The 9,706-nt window shown below is 50.0% G+C and overlaps 1 protein-coding gene across 1 annotated transcript; it reads left to right on the plus strand.

Moving 5' to 3' along the window:
- The first annotated feature begins 5,782 nt into the window (after nt 1-5,782).
- On the plus strand, nt 5,783-8,705 carry BGLAP (bone gamma-carboxyglutamate protein). Its single transcript, XM_063145843.1, has 4 exons — nt 5,783-5,882; nt 6,610-6,657; nt 6,924-6,984; nt 8,503-8,705. Exons 1-4 carry the CDS (start codon nt 5,822-5,824, stop codon nt 8,639-8,641), a joined length of 309 nt encoding a protein of 102 aa, XP_063001913.1. The 5' UTR covers nt 5,783-5,821; the 3' UTR covers nt 8,642-8,705.
- Nucleotides 8,706-9,706: the final 1,001 nt, after the last annotated feature.

A 9,706-nucleotide genomic window follows, 5' to 3' on the forward strand; every position in this document is an offset into this window, starting at 1 on the left:
CAGTACCCAAGTGACCACCAGAAACCCTGCGCTCCCTCCTGGGCAGGGTGATGAGCAAGCGCAACCCCATAGGAGGGAAACCGTGACGTTCAGGGGGAGCGCCAATGCGGTGCCATCAAGGAAGAACCCAGGACCGTTGCTCCTCCAACTTCATAATTCTCAGCCTTCCGAAGAGCCTTCCCTTTCTCCCTGCACCTTCAAGAGAGTTTCCCCTTCCTCCCTTGCTGCCCCAAAGGCTTGGAACTGCCTCCTAGAACAGCTGGGGGCCTCACTCTTACTCCCTTCAAATCCCTCCTCCGGTCCCACCTTTGGCACGACAAAGTGCCGGTGCCAGACTATTTTGCACCCTAGGCAAGGTGAGTTACTTTCTTTCACACACACACACACGCACGCCAAAAATGCCAACTTTGATTTTTAAGAACATATGTTTCCTGGAAAAATAAGAAGCACAAAACGTAGGGTGACAATATTTTGGAAACCAAAAAGGAGGACAACATGGTCACCCCCAAGGGGGCATGTCCAGTACCAAGGGGGCGTGCCCACCCGAACATAGCCTTGGTCACATGTCTGATTTTACAGCACACATTTAAGACAAATCTGTTCTACATAACATCTTAATGTTAAAATCACTGAAATAAAGAACAAGTGAGAGATTCAATGTATCAAAAATTAACTTCACTCACTCCTACTTTTGTAGGTTTTGCTGTACTTTGAAGCTTTTGCTATACTCCCTGTGTTACATTCTCCCCTTCCCTCAAATATCTTTTCTGACTATCTTCACTCATTGCAAGCTGCTGTTGTTGGTAACAGGGTTTGCTACTGGCCCCAGATCTGTTTCAAATTTGGATACCTAAAAGCTATCATGGTGCCAACTTTCAGCTCTTTATCTTTAAAAACGACAGTTTAAAAATAATAATTTTAAAACCTCATTTTTAAAAAAAATCCCAAAAAATGAATGGATGAACAGATCTGTTTCAAATTTGGTGTGGCTAAAGCTCTACCTAAATCCTTTCATGGTGCAAAGTTTCATCTCTTTATCTTTAAAAATGACAGAGTTATAAGCATTTTTGTTAATTCCCATTAGAGCTGCTCTTTGGACAAAGATCCAGATTTCCCCTCCCCCTCCCGGATTTGCCATCAGAAACCCAGGCAAATCTGGGCATATGGTCACCCTAACAAAACTTGAAACTGCTAAATTTATTTTAAAGAAATACGTCATGCCAATTATAGCAAACAAATTGGAAAGGAACATCTATGGGTCTAAAATGCATTATTTAATAGGAATATCACCTTCAAATCATCCCCCCCCACTCACACACCTGCGCACACACACACACACACTCAGCATCACTCACTCCAAACACACGCATGAACACATATGTATGCATTCACTCAAAGACCCCATGCACCCCATTCACCCATACATTCTCTCTCTCTCTCTCTCTCTCTCTCTCTCTCTCTCTCTCTCTCTCTCTCTTCCGGGCATGTTCTGGAAGTCCGAACGTGGAGCCACCCCACCTCCACCCCAGCGTCCCTGGCTTCCCTTCAGCTGGGCGGGTGCGGGGCGCCATCTTGCCCACCCAGGCCCAGCTGAATCCTTGGGCCAGGCCGGCTCACAGCCAACGCGTGTGAGTCCTGCGCTGTGCCCGGTGCCCCTCTTAGCTTGGCGCTCTAGGCGGCCGCCTGAGTGGCCTCTATAGTAGCACCGGCCCTGACCCTAACTCAGCCTAAGCACATGGGAGTACAGCCGCTGCGCTCTGCTTCCCTGTCTACTACCCCAGGCCTCCTCTTCTTCTGCGTGGTTGTTTCCCCTGTGCTAAATGTTAGATTGTAAGCTCCTTGGGGCAGCAATCTGACCCCCTGTACTCTACTAAGCACCAAACACGCGGATGGTGTGCACACTCTCTCTCTCCTCTTCATCTCCTTCGTCCATAAACCCAACTTTCTGTTATAAACATGGAAGTGAATAGAACTATGTAAATAAAACAGTAATCCATATTACCAAATTAAAATTCAACAACTCCATCATTGTTTTTCCTCTACCCACCTGAATTCTATGTAGCAACTCTGCCCCATTTTGAATCAGCATCGAGCCCCTTATAGAAAGCTACATGAATGGAGATAATCAAGCTCCTGGGTTTCGTTTTATCTCCCCAGCAAACCAGTTTCAGTCGTTCCTCCTTGCAACAACCCTGCAAGGTAGGCTGTCATTATCCCCCACTTTGCACACGAGGGAAAGATGGTGGTGGTGGGCTCTCAGTGCAATCCACACGCTCACTGTACTCCCTGACTTTCCCCAATTTTAGCCAAGTTCTGCTAAAAACGTGATGATGATGATGATGATAATGATAATGATTGATGTGATCCCCCCTTTTCCCCAATGCTGGGCTTCGAGGCAGCTTTACAAAATTAAAACATATATAGTTAAAACCTATAAATAGAAATACACAAAAGTTTAAAATATAATTAAATACACTTCAATATTAAAGTACCATACTTCTTCGATTGTAAGACGCCATCGATTGAAAGACGCACACTAATTTCAGTACCACCAACAGAAAAAAAAACCCTAAGACACACCCGCAATTCTAAGACGCACCTCGTTTTTAGAGATGTTTATATGGGGGGAAAGTGTGTCTTAGAATCGAAGAAATAGCATAGATGGAGGTCCAGACTATTCGCTAAAGCCCTGCCGGAACAAAAACATTTTTGTCTGCCTCTGAAAGCCCATCACGGAGGGAGACAGTCTAGCTTCCATGGGAAGGGAGTTCCAGAGCCCTGGAGCAGCCACCGAGAAGGGCAAAAAGGAGGAACCTGGGAACTACAGACTAGTCAGTCTGACATCCATCCCTGGGAAAATTCTGGAGCAGATTATAAAGAAGTCAATCTGTAAACACCTTGAAATCAATGCAGTGATCACTAGAAGCCAACATGGATTTGTCAAGAACAAGTCCTGTCAGACTAATTTGACCTCATTTTTTGATAAGGTAACCTCCCTTGTGGACCGTGGGAACGCGGTGGACATCATATATCTTGACTTCAGCAAAGCTTTTGACAAAGTACCACATGACATTCTGATTAACAAACTAGCTAAAAGTGGGCTAGATGGAACAACTATTAGGTGGATCCACAGTTGGCTACAGAATCGGACTCAAAGAGTACTTATCAATGGAACCTTCTCAAACTGGGGAGAGGCAATGAGTGGGGTACCGCAGGGCTCAGTCCTGGGCCCAGTGCTCTTCAACATTTTTATTAATGATTTGGACGAGGAGGTGCAGGGAACGCTGATCAAATTTGCAGATGACACCAAATTGGGTGGGATAGCTAATACCCTGGAAGACAGAAACAAACTTCAAAGTGATCTTGATAGGCTGGAGTGCTGGGCTGAAAACAACAGGATGAAATTTAATAGGGATAAATGCCAAGTTCTACATTTAGGAAATAGAAACCAAAGGCACAGTTACAAGATGGGGGACACTTGGCTCAGCAATACTACAAACGAGAAGGATCTTGGAATTGTTGTAGATCACAAGCTGAATATGAGCCAACAGTGCGATATGGCTGCAAGAAAGGCCAATGCTATTTTGGGCTGCATTAATAGAAGTATAGCTTCCAAATCACGTGAGGTACTGGTTCCTCTCTGTTCGGCCTTGGTTAAGCTTCATCTAAAGTATTGCGTCCAGTTCTGGGCTCCACAATTCAAGAAGGACGCAGACAAGCTGGAGCGTGTTCAGAGGAGGGCAACCAGGATGATCAGGGGTCTGGAAACAAAGCCCTATGAAGAGAGACTGAAAGAACTGGGCATGTTTAGCCTGGAGAAGAGAAGATTGAGGGGAGACATGATAGCACTCTTCAAATATTTAAAAGGTTGTCACACAGAGGAGGGCCAGGATCTCTTCTCGATCCTCCCAGAGTGCAGTCACGGAATAACGGGCTCAAGTTAAAGGAAGCTAGATTCCAGCTGGACATCAGGAAAAACTTCCTGTTAGAGCAGTGCAACAATGGAATCAGTTACCTAGGGAGGTTGTGGGCTCTCCCACACTAGAGGCCTTCAAGAGGCAGCTGGACAAGCATCTGTCAGGGATGCTTTAGGGTGGATTCCTGCATTGAGCAGGGGGTTGGACTCCATGGCCTTGTAGGCCCCTAAAAACTCTGCTATTCTATGATTCTATGATTCTAAGGCCCTCTCCCGCATTACCACCAGGCGTGCCTGTGATGCTGGTGGGACCGAGAGAAGGTATCAAAGCACGGGTGGGCTCGTAAGGGAGAATACGGTCTTTCAGCTAACCTGGCCCCCAGCCATTTAGGGCTTTATAGGTCATAACCAGCACTTTGAATTGAGCCCGGTAACAAACCGGAAGCCAGTGGAGCTGTTTTAACAGGGGAGTTGTGTGCTCCCTGTGACCAAGCCCTGGTCAGCACTCTGACTGCAGCTCTTTGAACCAGCTGAAGTTTCCAAACCCTCCTCAAAGGCAGCCCCACGTAGAGCACATTACAGTAATCCAATCGGGATGTAACTAAGGCGTGTGTCACCGTGGCCAGGTCCGACATCTCTAGGAACGGGCGCAGCTGGCGCACTAGCTTTAACTGTGCAAATGCACTCCTGGCCACCGCCGAAACCTGGGCATCCCGGCTCAGGGCTGAATCCAGAAGTACACCCAAGCTGCGGAACTGTGTCTTCAGGGGGAGTGTAACCCCGTCCAGCACAAGCTGAATCCCTGTTCCCTGCTCTGCCTTTGACTGATCAGGAGCACCTCTGTCTTCCCTGGATTAAGCTTCATTTTGTTTGCCTTCATCTAGTCCATTACTGCTGACAAACAACGGTTTAGCACCATAACAGCTTCCTTGGAATTGGCTGGAAAGGAGAAGTAGAGTTTGGTGTCATGGGCGTACTGGTGGCACTGCACCCCAAAACTCTGGACATCCTCTCCCAACAGTTTCATGTATATGTTGAATAGTATGAAGGACAAAACAGAACCCTGAGGGACCCCACAGCCCAAAGGCCAAGGAGTTGAACAGGAGTCCCCCAGCACCACCACCTTCGGGGTCCGTCCCTCCAGAAAGGAATGGAGCCACTGCAAAACAGGGCCTCCAAGTCCCATCCCAGTGAGGCGGCCAGAAGGGGACCATGGCCGATGGTATTAAATACCACTGAGAGGTCCAGCAGAACCAGCAGGGACACACTTACCCTGTCCAGTTCCCAGCGTAGGTCATCCACCAAGGCGACCAAAGCTGTTTCTGTCCCATAACTACTAGTAAGTTCATGGCAGGGGTGAGATTTGAACTAGGGACTTCCTGGTTCATTGTGCTGCCTGTTAGCGACTGCACTACACCCGCTGGGAATGACGAAGCGGAGGACTTTGTGGCCAAGGTGATGGTTCTGCTTGCACCAGCAGTCGCTGCATCACACCAGCCTTCCTTCCCATTCTGGTGTCCTCCAGATGTGCGTCTTCCAGCCGACACATGAAGTTTCTCTCGTTGAACAGTGGTCTCCTGGCCAGCCCCTTCCTTGCAGACTCGTGCGTTTGTGTTCCCCTCCAGCTGACGTGCTTCCCCCCAAACCACAATGAGCATTTGCATTATTGGCTGCCTCCCTCCTGAACAGATGGGGGCTCCAAAATAGATCTGGCATCTGTACGCTGAGATCCGCCCCCTCCTGAGGTTAGGGCAAGGGGGAGGCGGTGGTGTGGCCCAGCCCGGGGCGGCCCGGAGCGTATAAATTGTGAGCAGAGACCCAGGAGGGGAATCGGAATAAGAAACCGAAGAAGAAAGCATCTTGAGACCTGCAAAGAAGAGCCTCTAGGGAGCCGCACCAGCCAGTATGAACACGCTGACCCTGCTGAGCTTCCTGGCAGTGGCCGCGCTCTGTCTTTGCCGTGCAGGTAAGGGGAGGTGGGACGTGTCCCGTCTCTGGGCTAGGAGATGCCACGGGGCTGCTCAGGGCCGGCCCTACCGCTAGGCAGAGTGAGGTGGCCGCCTTGGGCAGCAGATGCTGGCGAGGTGTTGGGGACGGGGCCTGGGGTGCCCTGGGGCTTGTCCCGCCTGCCCTAAACAGGTCTTCTGCCCTCGGTGGCAGTGGAGACGCTGTCCCGCCATCACCACTCTTCAAGGCAGATTCAGCCTGGTCACCTTCTGCACCAGGTGGGGGTGGGGTACGACCTTGGCTTATGCCTGCGGCAGCAAGGTGTCTTGGCCTGGCCCCGGGGCAGCTGCTGGGATGTGGGTGCCATCAAAGCCCAGTCCTCTGCCAGCCCGCCTCCCCGGTCCTCCTAGATGTAGGTCCATGAGTCATAGCTTGTGAGAAAGGATGGTGGAGACGTTCAAAACGCTCTCCTTTCCCCTACCTGACCATGATCAACATCACCTGGAGCCTCCCATCAGGTGAGGTTTCAGCTGGCACGGCCTCCACAAGAGTATCATCTCAGTCATGAGGACTAGCAACACGATTTAAAAAGAAAAGAAAAATGAAAACAGATCCTCGGCGTGTTGAATTCTGTGCCCAGCCCCCAGCTGCCACCTGTAGACACCCAGCCGTTCCTTGATGCCTGAGCTGGCCTCGGGGAGAGTGGCTCAGCGGCTCATTTCCCTGGTGGCTTTTCTTGTTTCCAGATGACTCTGCTCCCTCCAACAGCGCCAAGGAGTCGCCCAGCGTTGAAGGTCAGTCGCCCGTCTCCCTTTTGGTGGCTTTCCCAACCACCTGCAAAATCAGCTTTGCAAACTTGGGAAATGGGCAGGTGGGCGGGGGGGGGGGCATGTGAGAGGGCGATGGAAGGGAAACAGAGGGAAGGTGAGAGGGGGGTGGGGGGGACGCCTCATTTCCTTTCTGTTCAACAATGAGGACTAGAATTGTGCTTCTTAATTTTTAAACATGAAAGTGAAGTTTCCAAGGATCTCAATTTCCACTGTTTCTCTCCCTCCTGCAGCTTTCATCTCCAAGCGGGACAGCGCAGAATTAGTGAAGAGGCACAGGAGGGACTATAACAGGTAAAGGCAGACGCGTTGCCGGTGAGGGGGCCAGGGGCCATGACCCAAGTGGGGTGTGGGGTGGCATGGGAGCCCTCCCTGGTGGCTTTGGGGTGCCCCCAGGAGGGCTGATGAGAGAAGAATTCTAGAATTCAAAGAACTGGGTGACTTTTGAAGGCATTGCTGAGATAACATATCCAAAATCTAGGGGGAGGGTATACGAAACCTACAGTGAGGTAAAATCATTATGATAGGGTGACCGTATGGAAAGGAGGACCGGGCTCCTGTATCTATAACAGTTGCCTAGAAAAGGGAATTTCAGCAGGTGTCGTTGGTATGCCTGCAGCACCTGGTGAAATTCCCTCTTGATCGCAACAGTTAAAGCTGCAGGAGCCCTGCCCTCTTTTGTATCTGCTCACTCTAGCACAGCTCCTTTTCATATGGTCACCCTAGCTTAGAGTGTTTGGTGGGTACTGAGGAGACCTGGGTTCAAGTCCCCCTTGGCCATGAAGGTCACTGGGTGACTTTGGCCTAGTCCCTGACTCTCAGCCCGGTCTACCTCACAGGGTTGTTGTGAGGATAAAATAGAGAGGAGGAGGAACATGTACACCGCCTTGGGTTCTACGCAAGCAGGGAAAGGCAGGATATAAATGCAACAACTCAACTTGCAGTAGATGCACCCTTGGGCCCCAACCCAGACCCAAGGCAGCCCACTAATGTACAACATAGGGGATTGGCAGAAAGTTTACCTGTTTGTTAGAAGTTTATTTCTTGTGATTTCCCTTTGTAGGGTGACCATATGGAAAGGAGGACAGGGCTTCTTTATCTTTTGCAATTGCATAAAAAAGGGAATTTCAGCAGGTGTCATTGGTATGCATGCAGAACTAGGTAAAATTCCCTTTTCCTCACAACAGTTAAAGCTGCAGGAGCTATACTAGAGTGACCAGATACAAAAGATAGCAGGGCTCCTGCACCTTTAACTGTTGCGATGAAGAGGGGATCTCACCTGGTGCTGCATGCCTACCAATGACTCCTGCTGAAATTCCCTTTTCTAGACAACTGTTAAAAATACAGGTGCCCGGTCCTCCTTTCCACAGGGTCACCCTAGCTGCAAGGCACTGCTCAGATTGTGGATTATGGCAAAGGAACGTCCCCATGACCATTCAGAGTCACAGGTTGGGCTATAGCAGTTTGCCAGGATCTCACGCCGGCTGTTTCCACTGGTGTACGTTAGCTGGGGTAGCACTGGTCCATCCCCTCATCATCCACCATAACCCGGCTCCCGGCTCCCCTCTCTTGCCCCTGACAGGAGATGTCTTTGGTACCTGCCAGCAGAAGAATGGTCCTTCAACCTCCCCTTCGTGCTGCCTTTGGAGGGCCGCAGCGGCTCGTCGCCCTCAGATGCCGGAGGACTTGTCCTCCTTTCGCTAGGGTCACCCTACCTCTTGCCCACTTAAGGAGACTGTTTCAATGCAGCAAAAGCTGCCCAGTGGAGCATTGAGCGAGATCCTCCTTCCTAACGCTGCTTCTCTCTGGCAGGTTGTCTGGAGCCGCTGTTCCGACTAAAGACCCCTTTGAACCCTATCGAGAAGTTTGTGAGCTCAGCCCCCAGTGTGACGAGTTGGCTGACCAGATTGGCTTCCATGAAGCTTACAGAAGATTTTACGGTCCCTTGTAGGGCACCTGCCCTTAACCCCCCCCCAAATGGAGCACAATGGGGAACGGAAAGCAGCTGGGGGGGGGCTCAGCAGCAGGGGGAGCGGGGGGCTCTGCTTGAGATGATTCTGTGTTCTCCCTTTTTCCTATATCCAAAAGCTGTCTGTGCCGTTAACGGCTTCTGCTTGTAACTACTGTGCCTTTGCTTTCTCACTGCCTGTGTATTTGCTTAATATTGATGTTCTATAAATAAAAAATAAAATAAAAAAATCTATGAAAACTCTTGTTTTTACTTCATTGAACTGAGCAGATTCTAGGCTTCTTCTGTTGTGCTATGTGGTGGTTGGCTGAGCTGCCCTGATGTCACGGAGAGGTGCAGCAGGCAGAAAGGGCCTACAGCTGCCATTGGCTCACCTGTGGAGGTCCTAGAAGTGGGCAGGCGGCAGAAAGGCTGAGGAAGGAGCGGGGGGGGGGCAGACAGGAAAAGAAGGATGCAGACAAGCTGGAGGGGGTCCAGAGGAGGGCAACCAGGATGATCAGGGGTCTGGAAGCAAAGCCCTATGAGGAGAGACTGAAAGAACTGGGCATGTTTAGCCGGGAGAAGAGAAGATTGAGGGGAGACATGATAGCACTCTTCAAATACTTAAAAGGTTGTCACACAGAGGAGGGCCAGGATCTCTTCTCGATCCTCCCAGAGTGCAGGACACGGAATAACGGGTTCAAGTTAAAGGAAGCCAGATTCCAGCTGGACACCAGGAAAAACTTCCTGACTGTTAGAGCAGTACAACAATGGAACCTGTGAGCTAGGGAGGTTGTGGGCTCTCCCACACTAGAGGCCTTCAAGAGGCAGCTGGACAAGCATCTGTCAAGGATGCTTTAGGGTGGATTCCTGCATTGAGCAGGGGGTTGGACTCGATGGCCTTGTAGGCCCCTTCCAAGGCCGGATCTACACTATTGTTTTAAAGCGCTTTATAACAGTTTTATAGCGCTTTAAAGCAGTTAAAGCGCTTTATAACTGTTATAAAGCACTTTAAAGCAGTAGTGTAGATCCGGCCCAACTCTGCTATTCTATGTTTCTATGAAAAAA

This window comes from Elgaria multicarinata, chromosome 21 (genome assembly GCF_023053635.1).
Source record: "Elgaria multicarinata webbii isolate HBS135686 ecotype San Diego chromosome 21, rElgMul1.1.pri, whole genome shotgun sequence".
NCBI lineage: Eukaryota > Metazoa > Chordata > Lepidosauria > Squamata > Anguidae > Elgaria > Elgaria multicarinata.